The sequence below is a fragment of the Fukomys damarensis genome, unplaced genomic scaffold (assembly GCF_012274545.1).
Source record: "Fukomys damarensis isolate Sample0158 unplaced genomic scaffold, DMR_v1.0_HiC HiC_scaffold_15, whole genome shotgun sequence".
Lineage (NCBI taxonomy): Eukaryota > Metazoa > Chordata > Mammalia > Rodentia > Bathyergidae > Fukomys > Fukomys damarensis.
The window spans coordinates 3,079,433-3,096,160 of NW_022900927.1; the positions used below are offsets into that span (position 1 = coordinate 3,079,433).

The following is a 16,728-nucleotide window of genomic DNA, read 5'->3' on the forward strand; positions in this document are numbered from 1 at the left end:
CCATTTTATCCTCTACAAATGTGTAATGAAGTGACGTGTTCGTGATCCACTTCTCAGGACGTAGAAATGGCTTAACTACCTCTTCACAATAATCATTCTTCTCTTCCAAAAGCACATGTGTATTACCTGCTGAATTCCCACTGCATAGGTTTTCAAAAAGAATTCAGAAAATTCAAAGTATTCTTTTGTGACATTTCCTGGGCTTCCATACCTTAAAATTCAAAGATAAAATATTTAAAATGTGAAATTTTAAAACAAAGCACGCTCATTCATTTAAATTAATCATTAAAAGACATCTTTTCTTGGGGCAGAAAACTACCCTTTTTCAAAGCCACAAAATGAAGTCCTGGGGAGCCATACTTACGGCTATGCACTTATGTACCTAAGACCTAACTATATTTACACGTTTCACACAGAAGCATTGCTTTGTAACCCAGAAGACCCTAAAGGACCAATATTAAGAATGAAAATGTTGTATTTGACAGGGAACGATTTCTTTCAATAAATGCTTTTAAAATTAGATTTTTTTCTTAAGGAGCTAGTGGCCTTGCACCTTCTTGCACAATTCCTGGCTATTTCCAATGGACTGAATAATGTTACTTTTCCCTATTTTTCCATGGAAAAATAACAAAGAAAGAAAGCTGCCCACCTCATCATCTCAAAACCAGTGATCACAAGTAAATGACTTTAAACAGAAAGCGACTCTTGGGGCTCTACGGCCTCAAAGACAAATAATCATACACTGCGGTGCAGGAAGAGAACTATTCAATTTTATCCCCTGTAGTCCTGAGCTACAGACTACAACATAATAAACGTAATGAAGAGTTACCGCTCAAAAAGACGAGCTACAATATGCAGCGCCCACTTCTTACACTTCCACCACACCAGTTCTGGCCTATCATCCTCGTCGATCTGCAGCGTCTCCTAAAACAGGAAAAGCGCCAGATTAAACTCCTGCACAAAAACAATGTATGTGAGTAACAGAAGTAGAATAAAGCTTTGTACAGATTAAGTCCTATTAAGTAGAGAGTTAGCTTGCTATGCAAACGCAGAGTCTCGCTCTACTGACACTACGTAGCAAATTTCAACTACCCACTGCTGCTATTCACATTTATCTATCTCCAAAAGGATCCAGTAAGAAAACAAAATACTAACACCACGGTTCTTTGATGAAACTCTGAGATGACAGAACAGTTCTACATTTTGATGTAAGTGCCAGTAACCCAAATGTTATCAAAATTCATTGAACCATTTACCAAATTTTGTGTATTTATGTATGTACATTAAACCTTTACTTTGTTTCAAGAAAATCCACAACGGGGTTGGGGTGTAGCTCAGTAGTAGAGTATGTGCTTAGTCCTCAGTTCAATCCCTAGTTTCCAAAAGAAAAGAAAAAAAAAAAACTGTATCTTTCAGGGACGGGGATTTAGCTCAGTGGTTCCAACACTTGCATTGAAAGCTCAAGGACCTGAGTTCGATCCCCAGTACCACAAAAAAAAAAACTGTATCTTTTAAGAATGGCTTAAATTTTAAAATATGAAATACAAATGAAAAATATAGTGAATGTTTAAATCTTTTAAGCCGTATCACAGTAACAGGCACATCACCATTGATCTGTCTCAAAATACAACCCTCTTCCATGAGTGTGTTTCAGTTATGCTGTCTTGGCTGCCTTGGAGTCCTGAATTTATTCAAAATGTTTACCTTTCATGATCATTCTGACTTTGAGGGAGAGCGACACAGTACCAGATGCAGGGAGTGAGGTGGACGAGGACACTGTGGCGTTTGTACAACCCCACCTTCTGCTGGATGGCACCACATTTACCACATCTCATAAAGACACACGAGGACTTCCAAAGTACTCCAGAGAGAGGCAAGAATGACAGGATAAACGTATTCAAAGCCAATGGGGAACTCTGAGGTAATGTGTCTCTTACCATAATATTTTAATTTAAGCATTCACCATATTCTTCGATGATCAGCCCTTATAATTCAATTTAATAAATGAAAAACAGTATCATTATTGCAGATCAAAACGAGAAACTATCTTTTACCTACAAAACAGGCAAATCTAGAATGAAGGGTGTACTTATGACAGCATCTTCCATCACTGCATATTAAAGTACAGTTCTAGGCATTCACCCAAAGAAAATACTGTAATTGCATATATGCACAAAAACGTATACACAGCTGGGGATTCAGCTCAGTGGTGCCTCCGTCTGCCTTGCAAGCACAAGGTCCCAAGTTCAATCCCCCATACAAAAACAAACAAAAAATGTACATATATATCATCCTACAGTTAAAACCATAAAAAATTAAAAACAACCTAAACATCCAGCAAATGAATCATCTTATAAAAATGACAATGTATAAAAAATATTTCATATTAGATCTTAGATGAAAAATGAACGTCAAGGTATCTACATGTACTATATCTACATGTACTGTTCTTATAAATACTATAAATGTAGAGAAGAGAGACTAAAGGAGGAAGTATCAAGTCTTAAAATAATTTTTTCCATTTTAGTAGGAATAGTTATTATATTTTTGCTTTTACCTATCTGAGCTTACCAAAAGTGAGTACAGTATTCTGATTATTTTATTAATCAGCTGTGTTAAAGTCGGAACTGTTTTTCCAATAGCAGGCTGGGCTGATGAAGGCTACCTTAATACTCACGGCTCACCACCTGCTTGGTGGGACAGTGCTCGCCAACCCCGTGTGAGGCTCTTAGAGAAGCACCCCAAACCCAAGTTCCCCCAGGCCTCCCAAGGAAGGGGAGCCCTGCCTCACCGGGGGCACTGTCCGGTCAATGATGCTTCGGAAGATCTCCATCCACGTCGTCATGGTTTGGTTATTCACCAGCTGAAGAGGCAACACGTACTGCAAAACAGAGCGGCATACACAACTGTTTCTCCTCTCCACCAACTTGGTGATTTTATCTATATTAGCGTGGTAAGTATACAGAATAACTAACATTTGAGCATGGCAATAATAATTTCATGATTTAACTCAAAATTTAACTTAAATCTATAAGCATATATATTTGAACTTCTAAAACCCTGACACGTATACGCTATGATTTGTCTCTCTGAGCTACTTTGCAAAATGAAAAATATTTTCAACAATAAATTCTCATTTATGCTGCGTGACATTGTGGTGAGTGATTTTTACCATTCGCTCCTTTTTCAAACCATTAATTTTAATCGCTGATGAAAACACTCACCAGACACCTTCTCGACTACTTTCCTCTGCATGGTGGCACTTTTAGCACAGGCCACTCTGCACTGCCTGCTCCCCTGCACAAAGACTGACAAGAGAGGGGCGGAGGACCCCACCCCACTCCTTCCACATGTGCTTGCTGCACACTGAAGAACTGACAGTGTTAGTCAGACACAGCCAGTGCCCCACAGGCTAGAACAGCAAAAGGAAAGGAAGGGTAGAAGCTAAAGGTGGAGGGCCAGGGGTTATGGGCTAAGAAGTTTACAGTCCTCTCCGAGTGCCCTGGGAGAGGCACCTGAACTTGAGACCGAGTTCAGAGGAGCAGGCGGAGGGATGGGCAGAATGGAGTGATTTCTGAGATAAGTAGGAAATATCCAAGGGTCATATACAGATAAATGCTACATAGAATCAATCTCACTTCTCAGACTCTTTTTTTTTTTTTTTGGTACTGAGGATTGAACTCACAACCTTGTGCTTTCGAGGCAGGTGTGGTGCCACTGAGCTAAATCCCCAGGCTGACTTCTCAGACTTTTAAAAATAATTCCTCCACCTCTTACATTACTGCATTATCACTATAATTGGGTCTCTTATAGTCTTTTAAATTATTGCTTCCAGAGGATTGGTGCATAACGGATTACCAAAATAGTTTAATGTGTTGTGGGCTTTTCACTGGTTTTTATAGGTTTTCAGCATATAGAACAGGTCAAGAGAAAAAAAATTTAGATTTTGGCTTGTTGGCAGACCAAGCAGAGGAAGAGGCCTTAAAAAATTATTTCGTCAGCCTATGTCTTATTGCCTGATTCCCAGCTATGTTTCTCCCAAAAGGAAAGGCAAGTCTGGCCCTAAATAAATGGAATATTTCTGTACCTCCTGACAGAACATCTTGTTGAATAAAAGCTTTGCCTCAGAGTAAAGTGATCCTCCAGAGGACAACTTCTAAATATCACTTTCATAAAGGAACCATACATGTTCCTTATTTTTTTAAAAAAAGATGGGAAAATATATATCCCTAGTACAGTGGACCCTCGAGTTATGACTAACCTGACATATGAACGACTCAGATTATGACCGGAATTTTAGTTTTAACTTATGAAAAAAGTCTTGAGTTACAACGTGAACGCCAATTGCTTGTGCTTCGAGATGGTCTCAGATACAGATTTAACCCTTAAAGAGTTCAGGAAGGAACATGACAACGTCCTTTCCTGTGTGGGATTAACTGAGAAATCCTGGGCCAGTGTCTCTGAGGACCCAGAGATCTGCCTGAGTATAGGAGAGAGACTTTGAAGGCTGTGCAGAGGAGCCTGAGCCTTCACTGACCAATGTGAGTTACAGCCAGCCCTTGGGAACAAATTGAGTTTGTAAGTCAATGATCCACTGTATCCTATTTTCTTCTCTCAGATTTTCCTCCTTCCCTCTTTCCTTTCCTTCCTTCAAAACGGCTGACCTGAAAAAAAAATTGCTCAGATTATCAGTTTAAAAGATGAAAAAGATGAGACCTTAATAAAACTATAAATCTGTACTGGAGTGAAATATTTTGAAACAGCACAAAGATACCTAAGTGAAGGCACAGAACAGATCTAAACGATCTCAATGTTGTAACTGAACAAAACTATCCTTTCGGCAAAAATAGAAAACATCTGAGTTCTGATGTACTCATTATCGAATGATTTAGGCTGACAACTAATTACTCTTCCTAACCCACACCTAAATAATTTACCAAGTCCTTTAAGAATTCACTGTTACGGACCGGAAATTTAGCTCACTGGTTCAGCCGCCTGCCTGGCAAGCGCAAGGTCCTGAATTCGATCCATGGTACCAAAAAAAAAATTCAATGTTAAATATCTTTGCTTTTCAAACACATTCTCTATCGTGTAAGTATTTTTTCAATTCTCATGTTAGTAGCCATCATAGTTTTCAGATTAGATAAAAGATGATATTTGTTTCGTTTTGTTTTGGTGCCTGGGATCAAACTCACGACCTTGTGCTTGTGAGGCAGGTGCGGTGCCCTGAGCTAAATCCCCGGCCCTAAAAGATGATATTTTAATCAAGGAAAATAAGACCCTAAACCTTCTTTATTAGCTTTAGGTTGGATGGAAGGCAGAGAAACTGTTATCAATATGAATTCCCAATAAAAGAGACTCCTCTTCTCCCTTTTTTCCTATAATGTGTGTCATCGTGCGACTTAAGCTGTGTAAACAGCACAGTGTATGAACACAGAGTTTATGAAAATAGCTGAAGTTAGCTGTAACATCACTAGTTATCTAGCCTAACAGATGCTCTGAACAGGTAATTCAGACACAGGTTGTAAGACAAGTAAAATTCTGGTTCATGTTCATCCAAGACTCCATACACTCGCCCAGCGTGATGGCGCACGCCTATAATCTCAGCACTTGGGAGGCTGAGGCAGGAGAATCGCTGTTAGTTCAAGACCAGCCTGGGCTACATGGTGAGTTCCAGAGCAGTCTCAACTACATAGTGAGACCCTGTCTCAAAGAATACAAACAAAAACAAACAAAAAAATAAATAAATAAAACAAGACTCCATACACAGGGGTGATAGCACAGATACCGAATCTCTCCTCTGCTGCCCCAAAGACTGTGAGCAATTAATTTCTGTGAACCTGTCTCTCCTAAAGTTCTTTTCAAAGAAATATCTATGAAAAGATACAATTTTTAATAATAACTGCTAAGTACTGAGCACTTTCAATGTGTCAGGTAAAAATATAAGCCTCATGTCTGTCTGCACAACAGAAACTCACCTGAACAAGTGCATAAAAGATCTTCAGAATCTGTTTCTGTAGTAACACAGAATAATGGGAGGAATCCGGAAGGAGCTGCATGATCTGTTGCTGAATTCGTGGCAGAAATATCTGCATTGCTGCAATTAGAGGCTCTCTTTCTTCTGCTTTCTTATATCTACATGAGAAAGACGAAAAGAAAAGTAATATCTCCCCTCTTCCCCAAAGATCTATAAATAATGACTGAGAAGCATTTTTTAATTACATAGAAACAAACAAATAACAACAACAACAACAAAGCCAGGTTTATATTCTGGCTGGATTGCAGAAATAGTTGAAAGGAATTTTAAGAGAGCATCTCCTTGTTTGAGGGAAGATTCCTAAAATCTTTCTAGAAAGAATATTTTTAAAGAATCTAGGGCTATTCTTGTGTAAATTTATCTAGTACTTAAATTAATTTTCCTCAAGCAACAATTTTTCTATAAAATATAAGCTGACGTGCTAGTTTCAGCATTTGGGAGGCTGAGGCAGGAGGATCGCTCTGAGTTTGAGACCAGCCTGGGCTACACAGTGAGTTCCAGGGCAGTCTGAACTACATAGTGAGACCCTGTCCCAAAACACCCAAAATCTACAAATAGAATATAAACTAACCAATTCAATAGAGAAAAAGCTACAGGATTTTGTACGCAAAGCTATCAATCCTATTGAGAAATCAAAAAATAGTATTAAATGTGATACTAGTCCTCCACCTCCCAAACAACTTTTATGGGGAACCTCACTAACAAAGAAACTAACATTTTCTATCTTGCATCCAAACAGGTATTTGATTTGATTCACTTCAAATCAAATGTTACGGTATCTCTACATCACAGTTTCCAGGGTAAGCTGTGAGCAAGTAAACGACACTGAAACTAACTGGAGAAGCACTGCACAGTATTATGTCGCTGTCTTGGGAATCAGCAATATGTATAACAAAGTTAAAGCCTCTTTGGATAACTGCAGTCAAATAGGGTATAGCTCAGCGACAGGGCACTTTCCTCACACACACAGGCCCTGAGCACCATCTCCAGTAACACACTCATGTGCACACACACACACGTGAAAAAGAAATGCAGTAAGTAAATATGTTTAATTGTGTTCACTGCCGCATTTTCCAAGCTAGCATGATTCTGCCAAACACCCACAAAAGACCCCTCTATACAATATGCTCCCAGTTACTTACTCGTAAGTCTTCACCAGTTGATACAGACATAATAAACTGCCAAGCCAGCTCCCACTGTTCTGTGACTGTAAGTAATAGTTTATCTTGTCAACCACCGCTGGCCAGTGACCAGGAAAATCATGTTTGATGATGACACGGAGACACATTGTTAACTGGATTCTAAAAGGTGATGAGAAAGGCCGAAATTTAAGCAGCTGCCAGTTATCATGCAGCGAAGACCTCTGATATTTTACATGAAAGTGTTCTTACCTATTTACCCACATTATAGCTACCGTCATCCATTGCTTGGCCACCTGGATAATGTTCTAAGAAACGTGTTCTGCACTTAAGTTGTGTGAAGGACACAGCGTGCACTTTCATAAACAAGATGGCTACCTCACCACCCAGTGACACAACCTTGAGGGACCAAGGGTGACAAAAACATGACTATGCTGCCCTCGGCTGTATCTACATGTAATGGGGAGGGAAAAAATAGTCCTATATAAAGAACCTCCTCGATGTCTCCATTTGTTGAAAATAAACAGAATGGAGGATATCTTAAAATTAATGAAACCTCTCAGACTGTCTTATCCTAAAGGCAACTTTTTTAAAAAATGAACATAAAAATAAGTTCATAAAAATTCCAAGACAGTGAATCTACTTCAGCTCTGTAAAACTTCTCATCTCGCTGTATTTTGTATTTTGGTAATCATATCCTAAAGGACAGGAAGGCAAAAGCATGTACGATTTCGGACAAACCTAGTATACAGGTGGTAGGAGTAAGGGATACAGAAGCCTTACACCGCAGGACCCTTCTCTGTGCACCAAACGTGACCACCACCCTCACCAGCTTCTGCCAGCCTAGTGTGCTGCTCTTGTCAAAGAGCATGAGACACAACTTTTGTTCTTTGAGCATAAGAAAGAAGTATGGGCCCGGGGACTTAGCTCAGTGGTTCCACCAAGCTCAAGGACCCGAGTTCAATCCCCGGTACCAAAAAAAAAAAAGAAGCATATATTAAGTATATATTAACTAAGTATCTCTGAAGAGGAAAACTAAGAGCTATTTTCAAAGAAATAAATGGGAAAAGCAACAGGAAAGGTATGGACAGTAAAAAGAGAATATACCTTTAGTAAAAGCACAAAGTGAAGAGGTAAAAGATGTTATCTCATAACACTTAGATCAATTATCATTTCCTCGGTGAGTTCTCAACTGCATTTGAGATTAAAAAGAAATAAGGAAAAATGTCCCTTCTACAAACTACAATCAATACTATCACTAAATATGTCCCATATGGTCATTTGCAAATGCTAAGAAAATTAACCTGACAAAAAAGGATTCAGTTGAATGGCCAATAACTTTGATTCCTTATGTTACATATGTATTAGAAAAATTTCTTTCCAATGCTTTTAAACAAAGTTGGATAACAAGAAGAAAATCAGTCTCTGAGGACAATTACAATTAAGCCATAAGGCAATAGAAGAAGCAAAGCCACAAATAACTGTGTTACATAATAGAGACAGAGATCTCTTCTGTGCCACAGGAAGCAGTCCTTTAAATGAGTAAGTCACATTTCTATGCAATATAACTTGTGGGGAGACTCTGGCCAAAGGAGTGGAAAGGGAAAAGGAAGGGACCTTGGGAACCACAGTTACCAGGCTCCTGAATGCATGGTTAAGTTTAGAGCAGATCTGCCAGACAGCAGTCGGCAGAATCAATAATAATTATTCTCAGAGATGTTGGCTTTGGCCATTTTATCTCCTTGCCCTGATAAGATCACTTGAACTATGTCAACATGTGTCATGTAACAAGGCACCCATTCCTCCCTGCCCCTGACCAAAACTCCTACAAAATGCTGCAAGTGCTTTTCTTCTATATCTTTGTTCTCATGTCCTTGAGTTACAAATAAATAACCATGGAGGTCTCAGCTGTTTCCTGAGGCTTTCTTAGGCCAAGAAGCAGCCCCTCTGGGTTTCTCAGTGATGGAACTAAGTCGCGTCTCTCAGTTATCTTTCATCCTCTGTGCCACCATGGTCATGCAACAATAACAAAAAAATTTCATCTTCAGTCCTTTCTCATGCCAAGCCAAGCAAAGAATGGTCTTTCATGTATCACTATGTAGAATCACTGGAGGATTCAAAGAGATCAGAAATTGTAAGCATTCTGACAAGAAATGGATATACGATGTTATCACAGGAGTATCAGGGCCACAACTGGCATTCGGGCAACCAATGAGAACGGTTAACTATCAGAGTAACTGCTCACTGTCCGTTGTTCCTGTTACCATTTCCCTCAAACTTCTTTCCTCTTCTATCCTCATGTCATAATGCATAGTAGACACTCAAGGTTAAAGTTGTAACTAATATCTTAATAATTTCATTCCCTTACCACTGTTTTATTGGTTTGCCCCTCCATTTTCTAAAGAAACTTACTAGCTCCTATTCTGAAAAGGGTTTGTTTCTCCTGTCTTAAGATTGCAAACTTGGTGGATGAGGGTGTGGCTCAGTAGTTGCGTGCTTGCCAGCATGTGCAAGACCCTCGGTTTGATCCCTGGTTCTACACACACACACACACACACACACACACACACACACACACAACCTTCTCAATGTAGGACTGCAAAATCGAGGTGACTCTACAGCTATGCCATCCAACAGAGCAGCCACCTCCACTCACTCCCATGCACACTTCAAATGAATCAAAATTCGGTGGGATTGAAAATGCAGTTCCTACAACTACCCACATTTCAAGTGGAGAAAACCCACCCATGCCACGTGGTTAAAAGTTGGACAGCAAGAATAAAGAACGTTCCTATCGCTGCAGCAGACCGTGCTGCTCTGCACATCTGATTTCATCTATGAATTTTAAAAGCTGATGTCAGTTACTCTAGTTCACATGTACTCTATCCTATCTCCTTCAAAGAGAAAGAGATTCCGTTCAGAAAAAAATGAATAAAAATATAGATACAGGGTCATGATAAGTGGTAGGTGAGGATTCCCAGAACCAATCTCTAGTGATCAAAGTAAAGAAAGGCAGATAGGGGCTGTGACTAAGAATTCAGGCAACTCACTTTGCAGGGACTTACATTTTCGTTAAGTGTCATTTTTACCTTACCTCTTTTTGTAGCAATTTATGGCAACTAAATGTTTTCCAAAATATTTTGTGGCAATTAAAAATGCAAAGATAAATAAGTAAAATAATATTCTTTGAGTGTCCATCTTCTATATTTTATCTCTTTAAAAAACAAATTTGAGGCTGATAATCAGATCCAACAGGACCCATCCCCAATTCCAAGCATTTCACACATCCCGGCGATCAAATATAGAGAGCATACCGTACCTCACTAAATCAGGAGACCGAATTATCCCTTCCACAATGTTATCGCGTATCTGCTGGCGATCGTTTTCATGAATGTTGAATGGAAAGACTGCTTCTCCCGGTGGAGGCTCTCGGTCCGGCCAGTACTGTGTCACCATGTTCTTCAGATAGATAGCGGCTACATTTGAGGGAAAAGTCCTAATGTGTTAGTGTCAGAAAGATGGCTTTAACTCAGCCCTACGGAGTAGGAACAGCTAAATCCTTCAGTGTTACACACGACACCTAATATTCATGGAAAACCTTAGAAGTACTAATACCAAGAGGCAAAGCAGAAATGGGCAAGAACTTAAAGATTTCTCTAACGAGTCCAAGCAGAAACACTTTGTCAAATGAACCTGCAGAGCCTAAGTAACAAAAAAATGATCGAGGCATCATGTATGTATCTTTAGACTAAACACAGGTGCTCTAAACCAGAACAGATGCGGCACACATTAAGATCATAAAATCACACTTCTCACAGCGCTGAACTGATGACCAGGGAACGTCTACATCTCTTCCTATAGATTCTATTGTTACTTATTTTATTTCACTGGCTACTACCCTGCAATACCACTGTGGAGTATCTATGATTTTTACAGCATTGGGAATTTTTAGGTCATTCTTTTGAAATATTGATTTAAGTATAATTAGTAGGAAAATGGACATTAATCTTCAAATATTTTTAGAAAATCTCAGGAAATTTTTACCTGTTTATTTCTAACATAACCCAAAATCCTATTCTTTTGGAGTTTGTTTGCTTGGTTTAGTTTTTTTTTGAGACAGGATCTTGCTCTGAAGTTCAGGCTGCCCTTGAACTCACTGTGTAGCCCAGGCTGGCCTTAAACTCGTAACAATCCATCTGTCTCAGCCTCCTGAGTGCTGAGATTACCAGCATGCGCCACCAGTCCTGGCTCCTGTTCCTTTTTAACCACCTTCAACTTTTAATAAAAAGCTTTTGAGCCGGGGATTGAGCTCAGTGGTTCTGCCACCTGCCTTGCAAGTACAAGGACCCAAGTTCAATACCCCATACCAAAAAAAAAAAAAAGCTTTTCAAAGAAATAAGCTGAAATACTGCTATAAGATTTTAAGAGGAAATTGAAACTTTCTATTCCAGGTGAACACTGAATCACTGAATGTAATTAAATACATATATATTCTTACACCCATGTGAGTAAGGCATCACCCATAAAACATCATAACTTTGAGATTCCCCTCTGGCCCCTCCAACCCTTCTTTCACCCCACTTTTAACATAAAACTAAATGGGTTAGTAAAAGCGTTGCCTCAAGGCTGGGGTGTAGTTCAGTGGTACAGTGCCTGCATAGCAAGCATAAGGCCCTAGGTCTGAATCCCCGTACTACAAGGGAAGGGGGAATAATTATACAAGAATAATTATAAACCAGTATGTTCTGCATTGGCTAAAACATAATAAAAATTTAAAGCGACTATAAACTTGACATCCTATACGCTCCTCTTTTTTTAGTTTTTAATCATGAAGGATCTCTAAAAAGATTTCACCTAGGATTTCAATTTGGGTAAAAACAAGTAATAGTAACCATATTAATAATCTTTGAGTTAATTTGAGGATTTCTGTTTTCATTTAGATCAAGTGCTACACTAAGTATGATCTCTTATCTCGATACAATTACTATGTTCTAGAACTGTAACTGGCAGAGTACACATTTAATAAAAATGTGTAAATAGTTCAAAAAATGAATGATCTAAAGATATGAACCAACCTGTCAATAGTTCATACTGATTTCATGAAATTAATCTTTCTAAAAAGGAAAAATCAACTACATTATACAAAAATCATTTCAATCCCTATAGGACTAGTCTTTTTATTTTTGTACCAGGGATTGAACTGGGGTCCTTACCCTTGCGAGGCAGGCCACCGAACCGCTGAGCTAAATCCCTGGCCCCCTATAGGACTAGTCTTAAAAGCAAGCTTCAGACAGCAAAGATAGACACATGGTAGTAAAATCATGATTTATTTATAATTTATATATATGCTGTTAATTTTATAACTAAAAATTGATTTTATTATGGGTCACCATGCAAGATAGCTTGTTACAAAAGGCACGCTGGGGCCGGGGATTTAGCTCAGTGGTGCCACCGCCTGCCTCGCAAGTGCAAGGTCCTGAATTCAATCCCCGGTACCAAAAAATTAAAATTTTAAAAAAGGCACACCGATTTGTGTATAGTTAAGTGAACATATAATTAAAATTGAATTTAATATAATTTAAGAAGAGAATATTAATTATTGCTATAAATAATTATGGATTACTAAGGATAATGAAAGAAACAATACCAAAGATAATAGTAACCATATTAAAAATACAAAAACCTCCCTTGAATCATTTAATTCAAGTTGTCAATTTTTTTTTTTTTTTGGAACCGGGGATCAAACTCAGGACCTAGCGCTTGCTAAGCAGGCAGCACAGAGCCACTGAGCTAAATCCCCGGCCCTCAAGTTATCAATTTAATTATTTGTCAAAGCTGAGAAACAAAACACTTATATAATGTAATTCATAGAGGCAGTATTAAACTTCATCTTTCCTACAAAATCCACTTACCATTTTATGTATCTTTGAAAGCTAACTTTTTAAATTTATTTTTACACAAAATATATTTGTACAAAATACATTATAGCAATTCAATACACACAGTTCGTGTAACACATGAATACAGTGTGTAATAATCAAATCAGGGTAATAGGCATTTCCAGTTCTTTAAACATTACCTACTTTTCTGTGTTAGCAATTTTGTACTCTTCCAATCATCTTGAAACACATCACGGATCAGCCTTGGATTTTAAGACAAGGTCCAGGTTGGCCTCAAACGCTCCATCTCCTGCCTCAGTCTCCCCAGGGCTGCAATTACAGGTGTGACCACCACAACTGACCTATCACAGTGTGTTCTAACCTCCGTGCATCCTACGATGCCAGGGAAGAAGCCCGGGTTCTGGTCCCCCTGCCCTTCCCAGTCTTCAGTGACCACTGTTCCATTCTGTTCTCCCGAGTCTGGCCTATTAGTCTCCACAAAGGAGAACACCAGGCATTTGTCTTTCTGTGTTTGCTAATTTCACTTAATGTAATGACCTTCAGTTCCTTCCATGTTACTAGAAAGACGAGACCCTACCCCTCAGTGGAATAGTGTTATGGTTTGGGTCTAGATGTCCCCCACAAAGACTCATGCGGTCAGAGGTGGCTGTATCTGGAATGTGTGATGCTGGGATTAAGGGCCTGTGATTACTAAACTGCTACTCATGAGTGACTGGTTTGGCACCACCCTAATCCTGGTGGTCTGGATGGGATAAGAGGGGCAGAAAGACACTGTTAAGGTCTCTTGTTGCTTTTTCTGTCTTCCACTGCCATGAACTGTTGCCCCTCTGCCACCCTGCCCTGGAGCCAGCCGATTATAGACTAAAATCTCTACAAACTATGCCAAATAAGCCCTTTCCTCTTTAACTTTGGTTGTTGGGTATTTTGTCTCCGCAATGAGAGAAAGGCAACTAACACAAATAGCATTCTATTGTGTATACATGCCACATTTTCTTTATCCACACATTTATGGAAAGGCTTCTGGGTTGATTCTGTATCTTAGCTATTACAAACAGTGCTGCAATAAACAAGGGAGTGCAAATATCTTTCCGCAATGATTCACCCTCCTCTGGATACATACCCAGCAGCAGCCTTGGTAGAGCATATGGTAGTTCTATTTTTGTTTTTTGAGGAATTTCCACGTTTGTCACAGTAGCTTTGCTAATTTACATTCCCATCAACTGTGTAGAAAAGTCCCTTTTTCTCTACATTCTCATCAGCATTTGTTTTTGTTTTCCCCTGTGGTGATGGGAATTGAACGTAGGGCCTAAAATATGCTAGGCAAACGTTCTACTACTGAACTATATACCCAGTCCATTTTTGTCTTTTTGTTTGCTTTTGATTTGGGGTTTGTTTTAATTTGGTTTGGGTTTGGATCTTGCTACAAGCTGGCCTTGAACTTACTAAGTAACCCAAGCTTGCCTCAAACTGGCAGCGATCCAGCCTCCTGATGGCTGGGCCATTTTTGTTTTTTTGATGATGGCTATTCTGAGGTGAAAGGATATCACACTGTGGCCCTGATTCGTATGAAATGGACTTTCTAAGACATACACGTGGCTCTCTCCTTCTCAAACACAAAGGATCATCACTTAAACTATTCTCTGCACTCAGCAACACAACTACAGAAGTAGACTAGGTTCTGCAAGCTCAAAGGGTTGAGAAGGTGCTGTTATAAACCTGATGAAACCATGCTTTTAAGTGGGCTTTCTAAATTTGGTCATCTGGGTCACCTTTCCCTGATCTATTAAAAGACTAGCAAACAAATGTGTAAACTGTAACTAAAATAAAATTAAATACTTATGAGGAACAGCTGAGAAACTTCCTACAAAAGTAACAGTTTTAACAAACATGTTTCTTGAGCTGCTTCTGAACAATCAGCACCCTCTTTCTGTTTCTAATTACTGCATTTTAGAACACTGAGCTTAGTCTTAACAATCTCTGACTGGGTAAATGTAAGCTAAATTTTTTATCACCTCCCTATTTACATTTTGGACATACAAAAAGTAAAAATCCCAGAAGAACAAAAACCAAGCAGGTTACAGAAATGAAAACTATGCTTTTTTTTTCATTTCCAGCCCTTTTTAAAAATTATTTTTATTTTGACATAGAGTCTCAATAAGCCATAAGTTGCCCAGGCCAGCCTCAATCTTGAGATGCTCCTGCCTTAACTTTACACAGAGCTGGGATTCCAGGTGTGCACCACCACGGCCAGCTCCACACTGTTTTCCAAATGATGGCCCCACGTCAGTCGCCCCAATGACTCCGTCAGCAATAACGCCCACAACCACCAGTGTTAAATCCAAAACTGCGCCTTGTCCCACAGCAACTCCAAAGTACGCTACAAAGAGTCATTTCTAAACGCTTTTACTCATATTAAAGAAATTTTACTACATTTACTAGAAGAGTAAATTTTACTCTTTATACATAAGGAAAAAACTTTGGAAACAAAAGTGACTTGAGAGATTCCCAACCACAACTCTGGTATTCCATATCTAAAGTAGGCTTCCTTCCTGCACCCTCCGTGATATTGTCCTTTACAGAGTGGACCACAAGCCAAACAAACAAACAAAAATCAAGAAAACCATCTGTCAAAGCTAAGAAACAAAACATGAAATCACATTAATCCAAACTACACAGAGCTCTGCTAAGTACTTAATGTCAGCATAACTCCTTATAGCTTTATATAAGATAATTATTCCTAAAAGCAAACATCAAATCATCCTTTTTTAAACGTCATGCTAAAATAGTGAATTATCTGTCTGGGTGACACCATAAAGTTCTTGGGGTATCTCTGATTTTTATGATAGGGAAAATAGAGAAGAAAATTTATAAATGGCAGTTTCAGATTAATTGTAGAATTTCACACAATATATTCCAAACTATGATAAAAATGGCTTTAAAACAGAACATTTCCTTAATAAATTAGAAGGGATCAATCACCAAAATAAACTCTGACCTTATGGCTAACAGACTGGAAATCCAGCTAAGTTATGAAAAAAAAAAATGCTTTAAAATGCTGTTTACATTTGTATCAAATCTTTACTGCATACGTTATTAAGATTCAAAGTTGCTTGGGGCCGGGGGTTTACGATCAGTAGCTCCAATGCCTGCCTCAAAGCTCAAAGACCTGAATTTGATACCCAGGACCAGAAAAAAAACAAAAAACACAAAGTTGCCACAAGCACAAGGTCCTGCCACAAGCACAAGGTCCTGACTTAGATCCCTGGTGCCAAAAAAAAAAAAGATTTAAAGTTGTGGGGCTACAGATGTAGCTCAGTGGGTAAAATTCCTAACATGCATGAGGTCCTGGGTTTAATCTCCAGCACCACAAATAAAACTTTAAAAAAGAAGAGGAAAAGTTGCACAGAGTTGGTGAGGATATGGGATATGAGGATATTCTAGTGTACAACTGATCGAAAAAGTAATTCAGTGATAAGATTTAAAAGTCTAAATGTTCATACCATTAATATCCATTAGCGAATTTCAGGTAGCATTTCCATTTCAAATAATTCATTCTATAAGACACATTTCCACAGCATCCAGAAATACATTTCCAAAGACATTTATTTGGGCATTGCCTCCATTAAAAACCAAAAAAAAAAAAAAAAAAAAA

General features: G+C 38.7%; 1 protein-coding gene across 1 annotated transcript in view; it reads right to left on the bottom strand.

The window, feature by feature from the left end:
- Ipo8 (importin 8) overlaps positions 1-16,728 on the bottom strand; it is a 73,066-nt gene that overhangs the window by 45,669 nt on the left and 10,669 nt on the right. Inside the window, exons 2-7 of the mRNA XM_019208146.2 lie at positions 10,496-10,652; positions 7,180-7,338; positions 5,979-6,135; positions 2,792-2,881; positions 830-924; positions 127-211 (exon numbers count right to left, since the gene is read on the bottom strand). Of these exons, the coding sequence (XP_019063691.1) occupies positions 127-211; positions 830-924; positions 2,792-2,881; positions 5,979-6,135; positions 7,180-7,338; positions 10,496-10,632 (723 nt within the window). The 5' untranslated portion in view covers positions 10,633-10,652. The remainder of the gene's footprint in view (positions 1-126; positions 212-829; positions 925-2,791; positions 2,882-5,978; positions 6,136-7,179; positions 7,339-10,495; positions 10,653-16,728) is intronic.